The sequence below is a fragment of the Pongo abelii genome, chromosome 10 (assembly GCF_028885655.2).
Source record: "Pongo abelii isolate AG06213 chromosome 10, NHGRI_mPonAbe1-v2.0_pri, whole genome shotgun sequence".
Taxonomy (NCBI): domain Eukaryota; kingdom Metazoa; phylum Chordata; class Mammalia; order Primates; family Hominidae; genus Pongo; species Pongo abelii.
Genome location: NC_071995.2, coordinates 8,226,233 through 8,250,362, shown reverse-complemented (window position 1 = coordinate 8,250,362; position 24,130 = coordinate 8,226,233). Strand labels below are relative to the sequence as shown.

Genomic DNA, 24,130 nt, shown 5'->3' with positions numbered 1-24,130 from the left:
ATAACCTCCGCCTTCCAGGTTCAAGAGATTCTCCTGCCTCAGACTCCAGAGTAGCTGGGATTACAGGCATGCGCCACCACGCCCGGCTAATTTTGTGTTTTTAGTAGAGACGGGGTTTTACCATGTTGGTCAGGCTGACCTCGAACTCCTGACCTCAGGTGATCTGCCTGCCTCAGCCTCCCAAAGTGCTGGGATTACAGGCATGAGTCACCACACCTGGCCCCAAAGTATAATATCTTAAATCTTTAAACTATCCTAAAATGCAAGCAAGGTGGGCCTACCCCATATACCAACCTACAAGGGGTGACTGACTCTCCCACAATATGTCATCATACTTGATAGCATTTGAAAAGAGGAAGGTTAAGGACGTGCCTTTGATTCTTCTTTCCCACCAAGGTCACAAAACATGTCAGGGTCAACTAATTCAACCCAGTGGTGGAAGGTGGAAGAGGAATAAAGACCAACTGAAACTAAATTCTTTCACATTTCTCTTTTCCTTCCCTGGCCAAAAGAAACCTGAGACCACTACCAGTAAGATAAAACTGTAAACATTCTTTTTTTTTTTTTATTAAGAAAGCATGCAAAAAAACAATGACAACAACTTGTGAGACCATATACCCCCTTCCCAGGATGCAAGAATGCAAAGCATTATGGGTGGTGGCACAAAGGACTCACCAAACCAGAAACATGAGGAGCAGGGACTGAGGAGAGAAAGGTTGGGATGGGTGGATCTAGACCAAATAATTACTCCTTTGGTCCCTCTCCTCCACTTTCTCTCTTATTTCCTCTTATAGGCAGTGAGCTTCTGCAGTTTCGCACACATCACCCAATACAACAATGACTATACTTTGTGTCCAGCGACGCTAGACCAACAAGAAAAAGTAGTATTCTTTTCATTTCATGAAGGGAAGGGGAAACTGAGGCCCAAAGGGAGTCAGGTTTGCCCTGTGCCATGTAGCAAGACTGGGCTTGGTGGAAGGGAGCTGGAATCTCAGGAGGCCTAATGGCCAATCTCCAGTCCCAGACCCAAACTTCAGCTACCCTGGCTGCACACCAGAATTCTTCATGAGACTAGTTTGCAGAAGACACAGATGAACAAGGGGCATTTGCATGTATGATCCTACCCTTGCAAATCCTGTACGGATCTGAACAGGAAAAGGGTTTAGAAAAGAGAAGTGATCATTTACAAACGGGGAATATTGAGGAGAACTGACGGGAAGTTTTGTGTAGGACGCACACTGACTGGAAGGAATAAGGAAGGAAAAGATGCCTAAAATAGGGACACTGGGCAAAGGCATTTTGCCACCCTCTAAGAGAAATTCTCCTTTCCCCAATGGGAAATATTATGTCATACTTCAACCCCACTAAGTGCCCTCCAACATCATGGGAGATTCAAGCCACTCGCACCCCCATTTCTTTCTTAGAAAGGCTTCAAAGAAATAAAGTGCTCTTTAGTTAACTGCCCTATCTTGCCCCTTTACTTCAGCCTCACTGGACTTCTTCAATAAACTCTCATATATAACCCCCTTCCAAAAAAAGGAAAGGGGTGGATGAAAGAAAAAAGCAGGAGAGCGGAAAGCCAAATCTCTTGGAAATTATGGGTAAATAAAATAATATGCATGAAAAGCAGAAATCACAAAGTGGCCTTGTCTATTCCATACATTTTGTCCCACAGCTTTTCAGCAAGTGAAATAAGGACAGAAGTAAAATTGTTCTTCCCTCTCGTAACTAAAATTCACCAATTAACATTAAATATACACTGAGTACTTTGCAACAATAAGTCATGGCCACCCCTTGTAAAAGAGATGAGTTAGCTCTATACCTTTTTCTGGGGGTCCCCCTTGGCCCTCACTGAACTCTTGCCTCTAGATTATTTACTCTCCTCCACCAATCTCCTTCACCCCTCAAAGCCTACTTGCAAAAGCTTCAGCCAGATGATCTGGATTCCAAGAGAAGCATCTGCCTATATATTTAAAGAACTAAAATATTCCCTATCCATTTCTTTGCCAGCTCCCTTTTCCTCTCCCCGTCCTCCTACCACCAACACTAAAGGTTTGGTTCTGCTATGAGACAGGTGGGAATGAGATTCCCATCACGTCTTAGGACACGACGAAACTCAGAGTGATAATGGGTTACTTTTTCTTTGTTGAGAATCCCAGAAAATGGGGGAAGAAAAAAGATGGGTGGAAGATTTGGGCAAACAATTAAAGGAGGACAAACTCATATTTGCTGAATGGGAAAAAGGGATGGAAAGATCATTCGTAAATGCAAATAAGAGCCACAATTAATTTTCAGAGAAAATAATGTTTAAAAAGCCAAAATAGTTAAGTTGGAATCATCTCCAAGAAGCTAAAACTATGCTGAATAGTTGTCCTCATGCCCTACCACAGAAGCAGAGTTTGGGCTAAAACCAATCCTATCTTCTTAGAGAACGGGCTTGAAACAAGCCAATGGACACTGATGTAACATGGCAGTGTACACTCAGTTTCACACTGACTTATATTCCATCCCTTCCAATGGTCTCCAATTCCACTAGGATTTTATTGTCACCCTCCTGCACCACCATCATCACTTTCACCCTTGATAGGAAATGCAGACTGGCAGAAGTAAGGATTGAAGGTATAAAGGGACAAGGAAGACCTCAGAGGACAGAATTAGCACCATTTTAAAACCTCCAAATTCTTGGCTGCCAAGTAATGTTTCAGACCCTTTCTACTTGGTAATGTGGCCTCTCCAGTCCTGGCCTGAAACTGATGGGAACAAAAAACAATTTAGGGCCAAAAGGTGGGATTAGCATTGAGTTTCTCCAAGAGAAAGGTAAACTGGAGTCTGAAACCTTTCTCTGTAGCTATCATGGCTTCATCTTCCAGCCTGATGATTTTAAATTAGCAAAAGGTGGACATGATCCATGATGTAGGGACAGGAGACTATGGACAGTATATAATCGATAATAATAATAATAATATAAGAATAATAATAAAAGAACTAGGAAACAACAGGAAGGAAGAGAGAAGAATGAGGCAGGAAAGAGGGGGTTATCTTCGGCAGCATCTTGCAGTGGCTTCTCCGACAGAGAAAGAACAAAAAGAGGATATATGTCTATATACAGACGGGGGGAAGGGATGGGCTGGGGTTGCTCTTTCCCCACTGCCAGACTTCACCACGCGGCCCTGGGCTGATGTCCACACTGTGTGATGCACTAAGTGATCAAGTCCCAGTCGAAGTCGTCAGGGATTTCCTCACTGGCACCAGGAGGTGGCACTGGTGGCCGAGGGACCATATGGTGTGCTGTTAGAAAGAAAGAAAGACAGTAAAAGGAGAGTGGATGGGAAGCTGTTCCCTCAATTTAGAAGGACTGTGCTCAGCCCCAGATAACACCATCAAGAAGGCCTTGTGAAGCTATCGCCCTTATCAGCTGGAGTTAATTTTGGTTGCAGGTCACCATTTCAGTGAGGTCTCAGGAAATAAACTAGAGTAAATTACATTCCACAGCAATTAAATATTATGCTGCCGTTAAAAATTATACTTCTGATGCCAGGCGCAGTTGCTCACACCTGTTATCCCAGCACTTTGGGAGGCCAAGGCAGGCGGATCACGAGGTCAGGAGTTCGAGACCAGCCTGGCCAACATGGAGAAACCCCGTCTCTACTAAAAATACAAAAAATTAGCCGGGTGTGGTGGCATGTGCCTGTAGTCCCAGCTACTCGGGAGGCTGAAGCAGGAGAATGGCATGAACCTGGGAGGTGAGGTTGCAGTGAGCTAAGACCGTGCCATTGCACTCCAGCCTGGGCGACAGAGCGAGACTCTGTCTCAAAAAAAAAAAAAAAAACTATACTTCTGTAAAACATATGATCACGATAAAATAACATACAGAAGATAATATCATATGGCTGGGCATGGCGGCTCATGCCTATAATCCCAGCACTTTGAGAGGCCAAGATGGGTGGATCACTTGAGGTCAGGAGTTCTAGACCAGACTGGCCAACATGGTGAAACCCTGTCTCTACTAAAAAATAAAAATTAGCCAGGCACAGTGGTGGGCACCTGTAATCCCAGCTGCTCGGGAGGCTGAGGCTCGAGAATCACTTGAACCTGGGAGGCGGAGGTTGCAGTGAGCCAGGATCACACCATTGCCTACTGCACTCCAGCCTGGGCAACAGAACAAGACTCTGACTCAAACAAACAAACAGAAGATAATATCACATGAAATAGCAGTACAGAAATCGGTATTTATATTATATGGACAAAGAATAGAGAGAGTCAGATGTCACCTCCAAAATTGAAAACACGTGTGGTTAGGCAGAATAACAGTGATTTTTCTATATGTGTCTAAATGTGAAGGATCTGTTCATTTTGTTCTATGGCAATTCAGCGTCTCCCTGCCCCACCCCCACTATCAGAGATAGTTCAGTCCCAGACCCCTGATTCTAGAGATCAGGTGACAGGAAAGCAGACATGGGCACAAAGCAAGTATGTGTGAATAACAAATTCATTTTATTTGCCTGAGCACATCTTCCATCTAGATTCCAAAGCCACACATAAATGTTGCACATAGCTATCTTTTGCTAATATGTATGCTTTCACTTCCTTTTACTATTGCAGTTACTAATTTTAAAGTACATCTAGCCGGGGTCAGTGGATCATGCCTGTAATCCCAGCACTTTGGGAGGCAGAGGCAGGCGGATCACTTGTGGTCAGGAGTTCAAGACAAGCCTAGCCAACATGGCAAAACCCCGTCTCTACTGAAAATACAAAAATTAGCCAGGCATGGTGGTGTGGATCTGTAGTCCCAGCTACTTGAGAGGCTCAAGCAGGAGAATCATTTCAACCCAGGAGGTGGAGGTTGTAGTGAGCTGAGATCGCACCACTGTACTCCAGCCTGGGCAACAGAGCGAGACTCTGTTGAAAAGAAAAGAAAAGGGGAAGGGAAGGGAAGAGGAAAGGAAGGGGAAGGGAAGGGGAAAGGAAGGGGAAGGGAAGGGGAAAGGAAGGGGAAGGGAAGGGGAAGGGAAGGGAAGGGAACGGGAAGGGAAGGGGAAGGGAAGGGGAAGGGAAGGGGAAGGGAAGGGGAAGGGAAGGGGAAGGGAAGGGGAAGGGAAGGGGAAGGGAAGGGGAAGGGAAGGGGAAGGGAAGGGGAAGGGAAGGGGAAGGGACATCTGTCTTCATTAGTCTCCCCTGACATATACCTCCTTAGCAGGTAGCCCATCCTCAGGCCTTGGGAATTATAAAAGCTCATTCCCTCCAGTGAGATGCGGCAAAAGTTCACAGAATGGCAGCTCAGAGTCAAAGGAAAGCAAAACAACTCATCAGAGTACAACAGTTTTGAAACAAACTTCCTAGCTCTTACCTGGGCGATTGTATCCTGCTGAGTCCTGGGTGGGGATTGGGTACATCGGTGATGGGCCAGGGTAAAGGTGGGGAGCTTGTGGGTGCCCGTAAGAGTTCACTGCCAAAGCAAGACAAGACTTACTTGAGTGGGGGGGGTCACTGTACTCAACAAAGCAGGGAAGAAAAAAATATACCCTTGCTCCCATCCTCCTTCTCTCTTCCCTGCCCTGTTCTGTAGCTCCTGCAGGCATGAAGGCTTTCTGCAGAAGCTGTCAGTCCTCACAACTGAGGGTAAAAAGAAATGGATAGTACAACTGTGAAATAGGAAAGATATAAGGATGAAAAATATAGAAACATAGGGCCAGGTATGGTGGCTCATGCCTGTAATCCCAACACTTTGGGCAGCCGAGGTGGGCAGATCCCTTGAGTCCAACAGTTTGAAGATAGCCTGGGCGACATGGTGAAACCCTAGCTATACACAAAATACAAAAAAAATTAGCTGGGCATGGTGGTACACACCTGTAGTCCCAGCTGCTCGGGAGGCTAAAGTGGGAGGATCACCTGAGCTCCAGGGGGTCAAGGTTGCAGTGAGCTGTGATCACACCACTGCACTCCAGAGCCTGGGCGACAGAGCGAGACCCCATCTCAAAAAAAAAACACAAGAAACAGGAACATAATCATGACATCTCTCTCATTTCACTAGTTTGAACATCATGTAAGTATAGAACCACCATTTCATCTGGTATCACCCAGGCGGTGGGGATTACTGAGACGCAAATTTAAAATACAGCCTTTCTCTAACAAATCTCCTTCCTTTTCTTAAGTAATTCTGATCTCCCAAACTGAGGTCTAAAAAGGAATCATACAGTCTATTTCTTTTGCATTTTTCAGTTTAGGACTTCACTGATTCAACAGATATTCAGTCAACTGATAAACTAGTTCCACTGCTCAATTTGGGTCACTGCCCCATAAAATCCTTTCTCTCAGTTCTCTTTTGCCTTTCTCCTATGCTTCCTTTTCAACATAGTCTCCACCTCCATGGCAACTGGCTTGGTGCAGTACCTTGGCTCATGGCTGACTCCTGTTTGCCACTGGTGAGGGCACAGGAGTCAGCAATACGGGCAGGGGCTGCTGGGCGGTGGGTACCCCCTTGAGGGGGCACGTGACCAGTCTGAGTAAGGAAGTGGTTGAGGGAGTCACACAGATTGGCAATGTGATGCTGGTCGAGGGTCCAGTTCTTTTGCTCTGCCTGTCGTAGACTCTCCATCAGTTCTACAAAGAGGGAAGCAAGCAATGCAAACCTTGCAGAGGTAGGAAGCCCCTATCAGACCCAGCCCTATCTCACTGTTCCAAACACATCATCAATCACCCCCACTGATAACAGGCACTAACAATAACAATTTACATCTTTCAGAGCTCTGCATTTTCAAACTCTCATTCTATTTGATCCCTTACCAAATTCTTATAATTTCCATCTTACTGATGAGTAAGATAAACTTTCAATGTGACTGAGTGACTCAGCCAAGGTCACACTGTCAGTAAGTGGTGACAAAACTACAAAATAGTGGTCCATGGCTTCTAAATTCCTGAGGGCCTTCTCTCTCCCAAAGACAGAATGGACTAGGATTATTCACTGCCACATTTTCAGTTAAGACAAGATTAATTTGGATTAATTTGAAAATAATGTAAATATGATCCATCTTGTGTAAAAAGAAAGAAAAACAATGAAATCCTCAATTCTGGAACTTCATTTAACCACCCCCTTCCGGTTCCAGTTTCTACTGGGTTTTCCCTTACAGTGTATCCCTCTCTTCCTTCATCCTTTGATCACTAACCTGAGAATTGTGACTGCTCAATGCTGGACCAATTGAGCCGATTCACCATCTTGAAGCTTTCCTTTAAAGAGTCAATATTAGAGCACCAGTCAGAAGGAAAGGCTGTAAAGAGGAGGGGAAAGTGGATAATAAGATAGAGTGAAGTATAAGACAGCAGTCAAGTGATACCAGGCTGACTACATGCAAGATTCTTGCATCTATACAGATTATCAGTTGCATTTCCAAGTTTTGGACTCTTCCTCTCTGGGGGTTTAGGACTGAAAAAGTTATCTATGCTTTAAGTACAGCCAGGCTCATAGTCAGGAGAATATGTAAAACAATCTCAATAGATCCAAGAATTCTATAAGGCAGAGTTCTAAGCAGTAACTGTTCAAATTAGCTCACATGAAGGAGCAAAGCCTAAAAGACCCATCATTAACTTCCTAACTAACTGCACCTCCATGCCGCAGTTAGGACAAGGACATCACCCTCACCCTCCTCTAGATCACTCTGCACCCTCCTTACTCACCAAAGCCAGTGTTGTTGATGGGAGCCTGGCCTTGTGCCTGTGGCTGTGGAGGTGGTGGCTGCTGGGCAGAGTGGGAGTGGGGATGGTGCTGATGAGGGTGGTAGCCTCCATGCTGCAGGGGGGGTGGATGCATGGCCATTACAGGGGGAGGCCCATAGCCTTCTGCCCCAGCTTGCTTTCCCCCTGGTGGGGTACAACCATCTGGGCTTGGGGTGTGCAGTGGAGGAGCACCCCCTACAGCTGAGGGGCCCTGGGCAGGTGCCTGCTGCTGCTGCTGTGGCTGGGACTGCTGGGGAGGTGGCTGTGGCGGCTGCTGCTGCTGCTGCTGTTGAGGTGGCGGTGGCTGCTGCTGCTGATACATGTAGTAGTTGTTCGAGGGTGGGATGTCCCCCAGGAGAGAAGAAAAGCCTGCAGGTGGGGAGGAAGCAGGCAAGTGACTTAAGCAATGCATTTTTCACAAAATGGGATTTTCCCTGGGTTGAGATGGGAAGCCTCAGACTAAAACTGTGGAGTTAAAAGGGTAAGAACATTCTAGGGCAGCAAAGATCCCTTTGGCCCTCCTGGCAGGTACAAGAAACAGGAAGGCACTTAGGTTAGAGGAGGGCCCTGACAGTGTGGAGACCACTGAAATCTTACTAAAAAGGTCAGTGTGTAGCATTTAATGCTACTTTTTAGGGATTTGGCTGAAGGCCTGAAATCACAGTTTCCCAGCAGGTGAACTTTAAGAAGGAAACCATCCCTGGTCATCTAGTGTTTAGGGGGAAAAAAAAAGTAAATCAGAAACAAAACAAAGCCAGCAGTTGTCTACTATCTCCTCTTCCTTCTTTTTTTTTGTTTTTTTCAGACGGAGTTTCGCTCTTGTTGCCCAGGCTGGAGTGCAATGGTGCGATCTCGGCTCACCACAACCTCCGCCTCCCAGATTCAAGCAATTCTCCTGCCTCAGCCTCCCGAGTAGCTGAGACTACAGGTGTGTACCACCACGCCCGGCTAATTTTGTATTTTTAGTAGAGACGGGGTTTCTCCATGTTGAGGCTGGTCTTGAGCTCCTGACTTCAGGTGATCCGCCCACCTTGGCCTTCCAAAGTGCTGGGATTACAGGCATGAGACACCGCGACCGGCCCCTTATTTTCTCTACACTCTGCTACTGCCAAGTCATTCCTGTATCTTCTATAAACAAATGTAGCTTGGGTAACGAGCAGAGACAAGATGGAGTTATTTCTCAAGCAGACAGGCCGGGAAGAACAAAAGTCTGAGACTAGGGGCTTTCGGTCACAATAAAACTTGAGTGAACTCTAGGCTGTCCTCACCCAATCTAATTTTTTACTTTATTTCTGACAGTTTCTCATGTTCCCGTCTCCAATCAACCAACCACCTGAGTCGGATTCATTTCTTGAGCAAATGCTACAGTCTTGGACACAACTCTAGGAATTGATCCCCTGGGATATACAAGAAGAAATTCATGAAAATGAATATAAGTTTTCCAAAAAGTGACTCCTAACCAGTTTTTATCATTCCATTCAGCGCCTGCTGCCAACACAGGGCCACTGCACAGAACGAGAAGGTCTAATGCCTCACCTGAAATCAACTTCAACACTGTCTCTAAGTTATTTAAAAAACGAACACACAGATATTGCAGAGGGCCGAACCAGATGTTCTCTCAAGGGGCCTCCCAATAAAAATTTTAAGTCATTCTCACATGATAATTAGGAAAATGTGCACGGACAAGATACTAGCTGATATTAAGGATGTATTATCAATTATGTTAGGAATGATAATGTCATGGTAGATAACTAGAAGAAAGTCATCATTTAGCGGTGTATATCAAAGTTGTATTTATGAGTGGAATGACATGGTATATGTGAATTCCATTAAATTACTCCAATTTTTAGAAGGCTCAGTGGTAAACAAAACAAGCCTAATAAAATACTGATAACTGTTAAAGTTGGGCGATGGAACACAGGGGTTTATTATATTTTTCTCCACACTTTTGCATCTGTTTGCAATTTTTCACAATAAAAGTAACATAAATATAAATACACTAAAAAGTAAAAAGAAACTTCTCACAATGAAACGCTGGGATTCTTCGGGAGAGGGTACTGCTGCTGCCCCCTCGTGGTCATCCTCCAAATGACTCGCTTGCAGCCCTAAAATCACCGCCCTTAGCCCTGGAAAGGGCAATCCTCCAACTCACTTTCTGAAGCTATTAACCTAGCTTGCCTCCTGAAACAGCTGTATTTGCACAAAGACAGATGAGCTCGCTTGACTCCAAACAGTTTTAGTTCATGAAATATTTCCTCTGAGTAGTGATACCTCTCTCTGTGTTAAAAATAAGAAATATGGGTCAGGCGCAGTGGCTCAGGCCTATAATCCCAGCACTTTGGAAGGCTGAGGTTAGTGGATCACCTGAGGTCAGGAGTTCAAGACCAGCCTGGCCAACGTGGTGAAACCCTGTCTCTACTAAAAAAGAAAAAAATTAGCCAGGCGTGGTGGCGGGAGCCTGTAATCCCAACTAATTGGGAGGCTGAGACAGAAGAATTGCTTGAACCTGGGAGGCAGAGATTGCAGTGAGCCGAGATCGCGACACTGCTCTCTAGCCTGAGCAACAAAGAGCGAAACTCTGCCTCAAAAAAATAAAAAAAAGAAAGAAATATGGCCGGGCACGGTGGCTCACGCCTGTAATCCCAGCACTTTGGAAGGCCGAGGCGGGTGGATCACTTGAGGCCAGGAGTTCAAGACCAGCCCAGCCAACATGGTGAAACCCCGTCTCTACTAAAAATACAAAACTTAAGCCAGGCACAGTGGCTCACGCCTGTAATCCCAACACTTCGAGAGGCCAAGGCGGGCGGATCACCTGAGGTCAGGAGTTCGAGACCAGCCTGGCCAACATGGCGAAACCCTGTCTCTACTAAAAGTACAAAAATTAGCTGGGTGTGGCAGCAAGTGCCTGTAGTCCGAGCTACTCGGGACGCTAAGGAAGGAGAATTGCTTGAAACCAGGAGGCGGAGGTTGCAGTGAGCCAAGATCACGCCACTGCACTCCAGCCTGGGCGACAGGAGCGAGAGTCCATCTCAAAAAAAAATAATAAAAATACAAAAATTAGCCAAGCGTGGTAGCACGTGCCTGTACTCCCAGCTACTCGAGAAGTTGAGATGAGAGAATTGCTTGAACCCGGGAGGCGGAGGCTGCAGTGAGCCGAGATCGCACCACTGCACTCCAGCTTGGGCGACAGAGTGAAACCCTATCTCAAAAAAATAAAAATAAAAAAATAAGGGAAAAAAGAAAATGTCACCCCACTTGTTCAACAAGATAAAAACGTCTCCATGCACCCATCCCAACTTCAGACTCACCGTGCTGAGAGGAGGAAGAGGACTTCTCCAGCATGGACTTATAGAGGTTGCGGAAGGACCAGCTTAGATCCTGAAAGTTGATCTCTGAGTAGGAGAACTTAAAGTCATGGTTGGTGTTATAGAGGGGAGGGGGACCCTCAGCACTTTCTCGGCCTGAAGCCCCTGCTGCCACTGCTCCACCATCCACAGATCCTGTGCCCTGCAAAAACAGGTAAGAAATTCCTGACCAGTGTCCCAGCTGAGGGACCAATAAAACCCTTCAATGGTCACCAGGCTCTCCTGTCTGTCCTCTTCATCCTCGCCTAGCTCTTCAATGACCCAGCATCATTTTCTCCTTCTTTTCTCATTAGTTCTTATCTTGAATCTACCCTCTTTCTCTCATCAGTCTCCATTTCTTCTTTTTGTTTGTTTGTTTGTTTCTGAGGCAGGGTCTCACTCTGTCGCCCAGGCTGGAGTATGGTTGCGTGATCTCAGCTTACAGCAACCTCCACCTCCCCGGTTCAAGTGATTCTCATGCCTCAGCCTCCCGAGTAGCAGGAACTATAGGTGCATGCCACCACGCCCAGCTAATTTTGTATTTTTGTAGAGATGGGGTTTTGGCATGTTGGATAGGCAGGTCTCAAGCTCCTGGACTCACATGATCTGCCTGCCTCGACCTCCCAAAGTGCTGACATTACAGGCATGAGCCACTGTGCCCAGCTTTTTCTTCCTGATATTTCTCGAAGTTCTGCTATGCCTTTCTATTTCTCTCTATTTCCCTCTTTTGCCTTCCCCTTCTTTCTCAATTTATCTGCCTCATATATCACAGATACTCAATACATAATTCTGAATAAACAGGGAGACATCTGAATCTATTCACCACCCATCCCATGACCCCTGCCATATCTGCTTCCTACCTGGCTGTAGCTAGCAATAGATGTGGGGCTCTGAAGTGACATCTGTGGATTCCCCTCAGGAGGCAGAGAGGCTTCTCCACTCCCTGGAACGCCTCCCCGTGGGCTCTTGCTTGCCTCCTGTTCTGGTGAGTCTTGGGACAGCTGAGGGTTGTGAAGAAAAAGAAATCTATAAGCAGAGGCACAACATCCTCCCAAGACCCATGGTTTCCCCTCTGCTGGTATTCCTTCCACCTTTGCCTCTGAAAGGACCGAACATCCACAAGAGGAGGTGGAAGGAGCAGTTGGCTCAGATATGGCATCTCCTCATGAGCTGGAAACTTACATCATCATCTGGAGGGTGTCTTCTCTTTCGGGAAATGTCAGGGCAGGTGTCAATTGTCCAATAGGAACCCTGGAAGGAGATCCCATTCCCACAGAAAACAAAATTGTTACATTCAGAACCTCCCAGGGTTCTGGGTATTAATGAAGAGCAAATTTGTCCTAGAAACTCACTGAGTATGCCAGAGGTAATCCTGTGGTCCAAACACAGGCCTCGATTGTTTTGGAGGGGCAGAACAATGGCATCTAGCTCAAAGAGCTGGAAATGTCCAGACACAGCCTCTCCCTTCCCTTCTGACCTGAGGCAAAACTTGCTTGGACTTTAGCATCCACATCTGTCGAATGGAGAGAATGATCCATCCCTTCTCTTTTATGGGGGAAACACCAGGGACTTTTGTATAGAGATGTTTGTACAAAGGTTATTAAGTCTACCTTTTACATCTAGGAAAAAAGAGTACCACACAAAAAAGGGGGAGCATGAAAGTCAACTTTACCCTAAGTATTTCTATTTAAAAAAAAAAAAAAAGATTTCACAGTCTTTTTTTTTTTTTTTTTTTGAGATAGAGTTTCACTCTTGTTGCCCAGGCTGGAGTGCAATGGCACAATCTCAGCTCACTGCAACCTCTGCCTCCCAGGTTCAAGCAATTCTCCTGCCTCAGCCTCCTGAGTAGCTGGGATTACAGGCATGCACCACCACGCCTGGCTAATTTTTTGTATTTTTAGTACCGACGGGGTTTCACCATGTTGACTAGGCTGATCTTGAACTCCTGACCTCAGTTGATCCGCCCGCCTCGGCCTCCTAAAGTGTTGGGATTACAGGCATGAGCCACGACGCCTGGCCTCACAGTCTTTCTTAGTCACCCATTCTACTGGGGGCCCATAAGCTTGACAACCAAGCTTCCTCTGAGAAAAAATAAAGATGCTTCTCTAATTAGCATGATTTCCTCTTCTGGGTAATTAAAACAGCCACAGGACTCTGGACTGTCAACTACTTCACTCTCCTTCCTACTCCTCCTTTCAATGCTTACAGTAGTATCTTACCTTCCCAGGGTCATCCCGAGGTCTGGGCACCTTCCGGAAACACTTGTTGAGAGAAAGGTTGTGCCGTATTGAATTCTGGAGATGCAGAGAAGCAAGTTAGGCCTGAGCATTATGCAGAGCAGAAAATTTTCCAATAGAGCACAGAGGGACACACACACAAAAAATAATACACCATGGAGTTGAAGTATCAGGGTAAGCTCAGTACCTCTTAACTACACCGATGGAGGGAATTATGCATCAAATAGCAATAGCAATGAGATAAGAAAAATGCAGAGATTAAATTGATGGGGGGGATGCTATAAATTTGATTACTAATGCTTCTGAAAAACTGATTATATAGTTTTTCAATCTTTCCAGCCGAGTGACAAGTATATAAATGCCTCACAATCACACCTGCCCAGTTCCTCAATCTACCCTACTGATAGCAAAAGAACAATGTTTTAAAACTTTTTATATAAATTATGAGTGAAACAGAAACACAGATCACCTTCATTTTCTCAATAGCCCATAGAATGTTCACATTTGGAGGAAAGAAATATTGTATAAGCGTGTTGGGGTCGGGTGTGGTGGCTCATGCCTATAATCCCAACACTTTGGGAGGCCAAGGCAGGCTGATCACCTGAGGTCAGGAGTTAGAGACCAGCCTGGCCAACATGATGAAACCCCATCTCTACTAAAAATACAAAAAAGTAGCCAGGCGTGGTGGCACATGCCTGTAATCCCAGCTACTCAGGAGGCTGAGACTGGAGAATCGCTTGAACCCAGGAGGCAGAGGTGGCAATGAGCCCAGATCGCGCCACTGCACTCCAGCCTAGACAACAAGAGCGAAACTTCGTCTCAAAAAAAAAAAAAAAAAAAATGTGTGTGTTGGGTGGGATTGGGGATTATGGTAGCTAGCAGGGACATATTTACAAAGGGAAAGCTCAATGGGCCAGGCACAATGGCTCATGCCTGTAATTCCAGCATCTTGGGAGGCCGAGATGGGAGGATCACTTGAGTCTAGGAGCCTGAGGCCAGCCTGGGCAACACAGTGAGACCTCATTTCTACAAAATAAAAAAAAGTTCCTGTGCATGGTGGTGCATGCCTGTAGTCCCAGCTACTCAGGAGGCTGAGGTAGAAGGATTGCTTGAGCCCAGGTTCAAGCGGCAGTGAGCTGTGATTGTACCACTACAATCCAGCCTGGGTGACAGAGCAAGACCCTGTCTTTAAAAACAAAACAAAACAACAAAAAAAAGAGGCTGGGTATGGTGGCTCACACCTGTAATCCCAGCACTTTGGGAGGTCGAGCCAGGAGGTGGATCATTTGAGGTCAGGAGTTTGAGACCAACCCAGTCAACATGGTGAAACCCCGTCTCTATTAAAAATACAAAAAAAATTAGCTGGTTGCAGTGGCAGGCGCCTGTAATCCCAGCTACTCAGGAGGCTGAGGCAGGAGAATCGCTTGAACCTGGGAGGCGGAGGTTGCAGTGAGCCAAGATTGCACCACTGTACTCTAGCCTGGGCAACAGAGCGAGACTCTGTCTCAAAAAAAAAAAAAAAAAGAGGCCAGGTGCAGTGGCTCACACCTATAATCCCAGCACTGTGGGAGGCCGAGGCGGGTGGATCATTTGAGGTCAGGAGTTCAAGACCAGCCTGGCCAACATGGTGAAACCCCATCTCTACTAAAAATACAAAAATTAGCCAGGCAGCAGTGGCACGCACCTGTAATCCCAGCTACTCGGGAGGCTGAGGCAGGAGAATCGCTTGGACCCGGGAGGCGGAGGTTATGGTGAGCCGATATCACACCACTAAACTCCAGTCTGGGGACAGTAAGACCGTGTCCCCCACCCCCGCCAAAAAAAAAAAAAAAAAAAGAAAAAGAAAGCTGAGTGCTTTCAACAGTCTCCAACTCACTACATGGTTTGTATGCCAACTGGGGATTTATAGAGTGAGATAACTACATATTAAGTTCCCATTCCTACTCAACAATTGACAAATGATCTACTGCTCCAAAAAATTGAGCATATCAGCCTTCCTTCTTTGCTTGGGAGAGGAGCCCCTTCTTTCTTCATCTCCAGCCAAACAACTTAACTTCTCATTACTTGCTTGGTAGCCAGCTGTTGATAAAGAACCTAATTATATTATTATTTTTCTTGGAATGCAGCTTTTCAAAAGATGATAGACTGTGCAATGGAGCTATGGAAACCTGATGCTCTAGATTAGACTCCTACCTCTAGGTAGGAAGGAGTGATGCCATGCCTTGCACAGTGACTGGAATATCATAGAATGGCAATAAACATTTGTGAAATGAATATCCTCTTTGAGGGATCAGAAGACAAGAGGATGTGGGCTGGGTGCAGTGGCTCATGCCTGTATTCTCAGCACTTTGGGAGGCTGAAGCAGGTGGATCATGAGATCTGGAGTTCGAGACCAGCCTGGCCAACATAGTGAAACCCTGTCTCTACTAAAAATACAAAAAATCAGCCAGGCACAGTGGCGGGCACCTGTAATCCCAGCTACTCAGGAAGTTGAGGCAGGAAAATCGCTTGAACCTGGGAGGTAGAGGTTGCAGTGAGCCCAGATCATGCCATTGCACCCCAGCCCAGGTGACAGTGCGAGACTCTGTCTCAAAAAAAAAAATAAATAAATAAATAAATAAATAAGAGGGTGTGATGAGCAACAGCGTCCTGACATCCCCATCACTATACTTAATGGCTTGGAGTTTCCCTAATATACCTTATAAAAGTTGTTCAACTCTGAAAAAAAGTAGAGGGCAGAACATATGAGAATTCAAGTTTTCACATCTCTGAGACAAACCAGAGTAAACTGAACAGGTTACAAGAAGAAACAAAACCTTTTTCTCTAAAAAGGCTGTTGAAGGCTAAAACTAAGCCAAGATTATAGAAGCATTCCTACCTTCCAACCAATGCCAGCATTCTTGTAATAAGGGAAGTTATCACAGATCCAGCGGTAAATCTCGCTGAGGGTCATCTTCTTGGCTGGAGAGGAGTTGATGGCATAGGTGATGAGAGTGGCATAGCTGTATCGTGGCTTGCCGTCCTGGTGCACTGCTGCCTCGTCTTTGCTCAGGGTGGCATTAGGATCTGTGGGTGAGCCTGGTGAACACTTGCGGCTGCTCCCGGGAGGCCCAGCCTGGGAGGCACTTCCAAGCTTCTCAATGGTAGCTCGGAGGGTCAGCTGGGGGAGCCAGTCTATGGAAGTGAGGCTACTCTCTAGGTCAGAAGCCATGGTACTTCTGGGTTCTGCAGAGAAGAAGACAAAGAGGAGACGAAAATACTGGGGGCAAGTAATACTCAAATCCTTTTGTTTGAGGGAAGTAGAGTTTCTTCTTACTCTCATTCCCATAAGACACCCATGGCATGGCCTTCCACCAGGTGTTCCCAGAATCCCCAAGCAGATCTACCTACCAGATGATGGAGTGCTAGTTACCCTACATCTTATTGTGGAGCAGGGCCAAGAGGCCTCTCCATGTAGGACTAAAAGAGATCAAACTTCACACCAAATTGAGCTATTTCCTCAATTCACCTTACTTATAGCCCTACAACATAGTATTTTTAAACTACGTAGGAATGAGTTTGAAAAAAGAAAAACCCCAGTTAGATAGCAGGTAAAATTAAAGTCCATTCTCCAATCATGTGACACCTGTTATATTTTCATACAACATCCACAGATAGATGGCACGAACGTACATATAAAGCAAAAGTCTACCTAAATACAAACATACATGGATGAAGCACACACCAACACTTTTAAAGATGTTTCCTACTAGATGCATTACGAGCACTTGCCCTTTTTATCCCACACACATGTGCACCTGAGGCATATTAGATATATCCCAGGCATAAATTATATATGACAACCAGCAGACAGACACATAAACAGTGAAGCACATACACAGAGATCACGATTACATACACAGCATACATTACCACCAGAGGACAAAGTCACACACAGAAGCAACACATCCTGAGTACACAGGTGCCCTCACACTTTTTAAGCTACCCTTTGCATGCTCCCGCCCACAGACACCAACACCAGGAAGAAGTCATCCACAAGGACCTCCCACCTCTCAGCCTGCTGGGCTTCATGGAGCCAGGGAGACACCCAGCTGTGTGCCTACCGGTAACAATCAGATAGCCTGGCTAAAAATAGCCACTCTGGGGCTCGGAGCTGGCTCCCCTTCTCCGCCCTCCTCCTCCCTCCTTCCTTCCCAGCCAGGCAGGCACGCTCGCTGCACCTCCATGCAAACTCCTGGAGCTGCCAGACCGCCTACGCCTGATGTTTGCACACCCTGCTGCCACCCACACTGCCTGGGCGCTCTTGCCAGCAGAGAGGTATAGCTACAGTGACATCTTGCTGAGGAAAGGTGAAGAACGATGGGTGATATCTATATTGCAGGGTCTAGAAAGGCTGGCAAGAACCCCTAGGTAGCCATTTGGCGCTCCCCTAGAGCTGATGCCAGCAACCCCCTAAGCATTTGCTGCCTAACAGGTTTGTGCCTGCACAGCTGCCAGCTACCAGCTAACATTTTCTTCCTCAGTCCTACCAGGGTATTTCTCCTGAGGAGCCAGGACTAGATTGCCTCAAAGTTCAGAATCCTGAACAGAAACGTATGATGTAAGTGATCTCTAAATCCACAGCCAGATATATGCACAAGCGTATCCATAAAATAACAACAGATCCACGCACTTTGCAGGCCAAAGCTCAACAGCAGATAGGACCATGTCCCCCTCTCTCCTGACCCCAACACATCCTTCAGGGTCTCAGCTCCCTCTTCTATCCTAGGTAGTGATTCTTCTGCCCTTGACCCTTAAGCCTTTCTCCTAGGGGTCAGCATTCTCACTTACTCCCCTCTCCCCAAGGTCCCACCCACGCAGATGGCAGTCTGCATGTGTGCACAAGTACCCAGCCCTGTGCTCCGAACCAGCAACACACTCACTCCACAAGGCTGAAGGAAACACCTTAGTGCCTCAGGGGCCGGGGCAGCAAGAGACCCAACTCTCACCCAAGAATTGTTTGACAGGAGAAAAAGGGTGGAGGGAGGGGCGCTGGCATGTTTACAAATAGCGTCATGAAGGGTTTCCCCTTTATCCTTAGCTTCTCTCCCACTATCCTCCTCTTCATCCCACTACCACATTGCCCTAACCATGGAAACTTGGAAACTAATAGGAACACTTAATCATTCCAGGAACCTCACACCTTCCAATACTACTAAGTCAAAACACCCCAGTCCCTGGGCTATAGCAGATGACATATATACTTGTATACTCGTAGCAGGATCACAGTCCTGTAGCTGGGTCATCCGAACTGAAGAGTGGCATGCCAATGAGCAGGTTTCCAATGCCCAGGGTCCTCCTGGGTCCTCCCCAGATGGGGAGGTCCCTAAAGTAGTTCTGCCCTATTCGCTATTTATCTCCTTCTAAAGATCCCTAGGAAATTTCATCTTAAGAGCACAGAGGCCTTCAGTTGATGTTCATTTGAAACGACTTTTCCAACACTGGACAGGGGCATGACAGTGGATTTAAAGTGTTTAGAGGGCTTACAGAAGAACCCATTTGGCACATGCCAATCACAGTGAGTTCCTGAAAGGGAAGCACTCTCAGCCTTTTGCAAGTTGTTCTACGCCCTTCCCTACCCTTACCCCAGCACCAGGTTAGGATACTGAGGTTAAATTTAACCTTTCTCCAGCCCCCTTCCAGTCAGCCCTCCAGACACAGCGCCCAGCACTCAAAATATATTCAAATCTCACCAGCTACAAGCAGCTTGTAGCATCTGATCCTTTTGATCTTTCAGCACCGTTCTCCTTTGACCCATCCCATTTCCTCACCCTCTTCACTTCCCCATGTGTGAAGGGCAGCCCAGCATGTAAAGCCTCGGAGACTGAGGTTCCTTGGTTCTATTCCAAATCCTCCTGGACTGTCCCTAACCCCCTAACCACCCCTTGCCTCTCTAATGAAGTGTTTTTTGTTTTTTTTTTGGAGACGAAGCCTTGCTCTGTGGCCCAGGCTAGAGTACAGTGGCGCGATCTCGGCTCACTGCAACCTCCATCTCCTAGGTTCAAGCGATTTTCCTTTCTCAGCCTCCCGAGTAGGTGGGATTATAGGCACACGCCACCACACCCAGCTAATTCTTGTATTTTTAATAGAGGTGGGGTTTCACCACGTTGGCCTGGCTGGTCTTGAACTCCTGACCTCAGGTGATCTACCCGTCTCGGTCTCCCAAAGTGCTGGGATTACAGGTGTGAGCCACCATGCCTGGCCCCCAGTGAAGTCTTGATGCCTCAGTTTTCCCCTTCCATAAAAGAGATGAACCCATAAACCCTGCCAAAGCATCGTCCCTGGAGGGAAGTGAATGAAACTTAATGAGCTCGTGGCTGCCACACATTCCACGCTCCCCAAAATAATGGCACGAGGCTAATGTTCAGGGCTATTATTAGAAAGGCAAACAAGAGGTACTTCCATTTCTCAGTCCAACCAACCTAGTTACCCAGACCTCTCTCTCCAGGTGGGCCTTGTGCCACGGGGCTTGGGCAGAACCTGAGTCAGGCCACATTCTTCTCTGTGTGCTGGAAGACTGAAAGGAAATACCCACAGAAGCTGGGAAAGGCAGCCAAAGGGCAGGCTCCATCACATCCACACGACGTCTAATGAAGACTACGGAACTGGGAGAAAGGCAGAGAAAAACAGACACATAGACATTCTGGGAGTGAAAGACCGATCCTGGATGAAACATGTAAGATCTACAATAACAGGCTCAGTTTTCTTCCCATTTTATCTGAAAGGCCACTAATTGTTCCAATGCCAATGTCAGGTAATAAGGTGTGATAACTTCCTGCCTCATACAGAATGCCAGAATAAAGAGGGCAGTGGCTAGGTGTAGCACATGAGGAGTTAGGCTACCTGAGTTTCAATCCCAGCTCCACTATTTTGATTGTTGTAAGGATTACCTTGAGTTAATATTTTTAGAGCACTTAGTAAGTGCTAAGTAAGTGTAGCTATTGGCCGGGTGCGGTGGCTCACGCCTGTAATCCCAGCACTTTGGGAGGCAGAGGCAGGAGGATCATGAGGTCAGGAGATCGAGACCATCCTGGCTAACACAGTGAAACCCCGCCTCTACTGAAAATACAAAAAATTATCCGGGCGTGGTGGCGGGCGCCTGTAGTCCCAGCTACTCGGGAGGCTGAGGCAGGAGAATGGCGTGAACCGGGAGGCAGAGCTTGCAGTGAGTCGAGATTGCGCCACTGCACTCCAGCCTGGGCGACAGAGCGAGACTCCGTCTCAAAAAAAATAAATAAAAAAAAATAAGTGTAGCTATTGTTTTTAAATGGGGAAAAAAGAGAATACTAGAAATTAAAAATTAGCAAACTGACAGACTATAGAGATAGGAGCGGAAGCAGCAAGCCTGCAGTGGTTTGCATTACAAAGCCCGCACTGCGTCGGCAATGGTTTTCAGGATGTCAGAATCTCAAACTTTTCCTTTGGAGATAATATCACCCAGTACTGGCTAATGCTAGGATCAGGAAGACTCCAGGGATGAAGGAATGAGGAACTATCATCTCTTATCTTCCCGGGTGAACTAGGTGTAGTCATAAGACATGGCCTGGGAAAGCACACTCTCTAAACCACAGTTAATCCCACTCAGTAACCACCTGCTTCTAACTGATTCCAGAGAAGCAAGCAGGGTTAGGGAACTCAGTCCAAGCAGGGCAAGTTAAACTGCATGGCGGTGGCGTACTTGGAGGTGTTGTGATATAGTTCACCCTGAGCCATTCAGGCAGGTGCAGGCCAGCATCTAGTGAAGCACTTTACAAGAAACAGGCTGCTGTTAACCAGCGTGGCGTCTTTTGTAAAAGGTAGGGGAGGGAGTTCTGGAGTTAGGAGTCAAGGATCCTCATCCTTCTGAGACCAGAGGTATCAGCAATGAAGCTCTCTTATTAGTCCTAGAAGAAATGATCCCAGCCTGAGACTGGGCTGCCCTGCTGCTTAAAGGACTGTCCTGTAGACCGTCACGAGGGCTCCCACTGACTGGGGGAAGGCCAAGCCTTTCCCCTCAGATGGGCATCCTTACCACCACCTATCCATGTCCTTGTTCAGAGGCACCTGCTTCTAGAGGCCCACCAGAAACATACAATTCTAGGTAACTGGAGTATAGTCTGAAAAGCACATAAGTACCTGTCTCCACACACATACCCACTTGAAACAGAGAGAGCCACACTCACCTGAATTAAGAAGTATATGCATGTTGTCCTACAGCACAGCCACACAAATCTGTGCCCTATCTCATATACCACCAGTAGCTTCCAGGACAAGTGAATATGCTCAGGAACTTAGGCAGACCTCACCCATGCCCCAGAGAGAGGAGGAAATATGAAAGGCGAAGTCAGATGAAGCCTCCTTCACAACTTGTCCTTGCTGTGAGACAAGATAAGGTATCTGCTAATGGCAAGGCAGGAAAGCAGACAAGCAGCTACTGACCTCTCCTAAAAACAGCCTAGGCTTCAGGGGAGGATCTCCTGGTACCCTTTTCCTGCCTTTTCTGAAGATTCTGGACTTTGATAATTCCCTAGCTTATGAAGGAAAACTTTAACACAAGGTTTCGGGGACTCAGAACTGAACAAGAAACAGGAAGGGAGAGGATGAGACTATTAGGTACTTTTCTGGAAGGAAACTTTATATACTCCTCAGAAGTGAAATCTCTCCAGTGGTCAACTTGTTTAGACGGAAGTCTGGACAGAAGCGGAGCAGCAGCCCTCCTCCCTTCATATCCAGGATCTAATTTTTCCTGAAGAATTGTGAGCAAAAAACAGGAGTCGAGAAGGGGACTGGGGCAGTGGTTCAGGGCCAGCATCAAGGAAGCACTTCAACCCAGGAGTTGGCATTCCCCTGCACACTTTCTTCTCGCCTCAGAACATGTGGGATTCCCATTTTCCCTTTGGATTTTATGGCAGAGGCATACATCCAGCTAGGAATGGAAATGTCAGGAGAGGAGGCCTCTTGGTAACTGAGATAGGATGAGCAGGAACAGATTGCTTTTCTTGTCAAGGGAGCTGTAATTGCAGTAACCTGGAGGGAACACCTCTGGTGAACACTAAGCTGACCTCGGCATGCCCTGGGCAAGGCCAGGACCCCAGATGCCACCGTGATTTTCATGACAGCCCACTCTCCAGGTGAAAAGGCCCAAGGGTGAAGGGTGGTATGGGAGTCTTACCACTGGTTGGGTTGTGTAAATCACTGCTACACAGTACGCATGTTCTCAAAATGCAGCCGTTTTCTGATAACCCTTTTCCTCAGCATGAAAACATCCACTTCCCTAAGGGACCTAAAATGAATCCCATCCCTTTAGTCCTCAAACACTAAGAAACCCATTTCTCAGAGCTTCTGCAGCAAGATGTGGGTTCAAATCCAGAAGCTCCCTTGGATCACATTTCCCATTGGATTTTCTGAGTCATCACTCTATCTTCCCCGGTAGTGAAACCCACGATCCACCAGCTCAACCCCCTACACCCACTAGTGCCAGACAATGACAGAGAGAAGATGAAAGAAAGCACTAACCTGTCTCCAAGGTTCCTCCGGCAAAGGGAGGGAACCACCTGGTACTGGAGTTTGGGGTTGGAGGGATTCCCCTCTTCAGAGGCAGGGGGCGGCTGTCATCCTCAGTGGCTCTTCCTGTACTTGGCTGAGCCTCCCAAGTTGGTGAGGGGAACTGGGTCCCCTGAGGATGAGGAGTCAAGGGCGGAGGAGGGGGAGGGGGAGGAGAAGGAGGTCCTACTTGGGGAAGGTGGCACACCCCCCACACCCTGCTTGTTACCCTGGGGAGGAGGGGAGGAGCCTCTCCCAACCAGGAGTTGTCTCCTCCCCCTTGGGGGAGTTCCCCTCCCCCCCAAACTGGATCTTTCTGAGGTGGAGGGCTCTTTCTGTCTGCTGGAGATATGAGCGGAGGGGATCTACCCCGTTCCACTGTCTAGGCACGAGGAAGTTGAGGGGGAGGTCTTCCCCTCTCCAGAAGGCTGAAAGCCGATTCCTCTTCTTTCCCTGGAGTGGCTTCTGAACGTAAGGACTCCTGTCCCCTGTGAACACTGGTGGGCCGAGGGTGCCTACTCCATAGGCACAGCCCCGTCTCTCTTTGCCTCGAAAGTCCTGAACTGTTGAGAGTGTGTGTTTGGAGGGGCGGGGGCGCGCTAGGGTGGTCTCACTCTGCTTCCCTACGGAAAGCTCCCTTCTTTCCACTTCTGGGGGTCTCCTCCCCGGCCAGTACAGGGGTCTTCCTCGCCTCTAGGCAGGAGAGAGGCGTCCCCTCCAGGGGTCTCTTCTTTCCCTCACCCGAGTGGTAAGGGTCTTTTCTCTCCAACAGGGGGAGAGGTTGCTCGCGTCCCCGCTCCCGCCTCCGCTCCCGGGGTGCCCCAGAGGGTGGGGCTTTCGTACTCCCGGCTCTCCCTGAGCTGGCCTGGGCAGCACGGTCCGGGAGGCCGCGGCTCGAGACTCCGGTCCCTGCTGCTGTGGCGGCAGCACCTCCTCTAGGGCCGTCCTGTCCGGTCCGCTCCCTTCGGCGCGTGGGGCTCCCCGCGCTGCCACCGCTCGGGCTCCGACCAGTCCGGGCTCCCGGGGAGCCAGAAGGCGGACGGACAGTGTCAGGGCTCGGCGCGGGCTCGGGCTCGGCTCGGCTCCGCTGCAGGCCCCGGCTCCTCCCCGGCCTCCGCGCCGCGCTCCGCGCCCCTCCCCCTCCCCCGCCCGCCGGCCGCTGCCGCCACCGCCTCCCGGCGCGGGTTAAGGAGGAGCCGGGAGACGCCGAGCCGCGGGCGGCGCCGAGCCGCGAGCCGCGCTGCCGGGTGTGCGCTCCGCCTGGAGAGCCACGGCAGC

The 24,130-nt window shown here is 47.8% G+C and overlaps 1 protein-coding gene and 1 long non-coding RNA gene across 3 annotated transcripts; one reads left to right on the top strand and one right to left on the bottom strand.

The window, feature by feature from the left end:
• Positions 1–551: 551 nt before the first annotated feature.
• Positions 552–23,977, bottom strand: FOXJ2 (forkhead box J2). 2 transcript variants are annotated; one of them, XM_002822860.6, is made up of 11 exons: positions 22,826–23,977; positions 16,170–16,516; positions 13,274–13,348; positions 12,237–12,305; positions 11,915–12,055; positions 11,019–11,217; positions 7,672–8,079; positions 7,164–7,265; positions 6,391–6,600; positions 5,348–5,446; positions 552–3,288 (listed from the first exon to the last, which is right to left on the bottom strand). In XM_002822860.6, exons 2-11 carry the CDS (start codon positions 16,500–16,502, stop codon positions 3,200–3,202), a joined length of 1,725 nt encoding a protein of 574 aa, XP_002822906.3. In that variant the 5' UTR covers positions 16,503–16,516; positions 22,826–23,977; the 3' UTR covers positions 552–3,199. The 2 variants fall into 2 exon arrangements, with proteins under 2 accessions (XP_002822906.3, XP_063568079.1); XM_063712009.1 differs by lacking the exon at positions 22,826–23,977 and adding an exon at positions 19,753–20,353.
• Positions 8,088–9,162, top strand: LOC129049041 (uncharacterized). The gene is made up of 3 exons (XR_008511807.2): positions 8,088–8,314; positions 8,516–8,638; positions 9,010–9,162. It is a non-coding gene; the product is annotated as an uncharacterized LOC129049041 (long non-coding RNA).
• Positions 23,978–24,130: the final 153 nt, after the last annotated feature.

Bases quoted from the DNA above. Each gene is read 5' to 3' on its own strand.
- FOXJ2 (XM_002822860.6), bottom strand. From the start codon at position 16,502: ATGGCTTCTGACCTAGAGAGTAGCCTCACTTCCATAGACTGGCTCCCC. The intron at 11,218-11,914 runs GTAGGAAGCAGA...CTGTTTTTGCAG, and splicing joins CTATTGCTAGCTACAGCCAG to GGCACAGGATCTGTGGATGG. The intron at 7,266-7,671 runs GTGAGTAAGGAG...TCCTCTTTACAG, and splicing joins CATCAACAACACTGGCTTTG to CCTTTCCTTCTGACTGGTGC.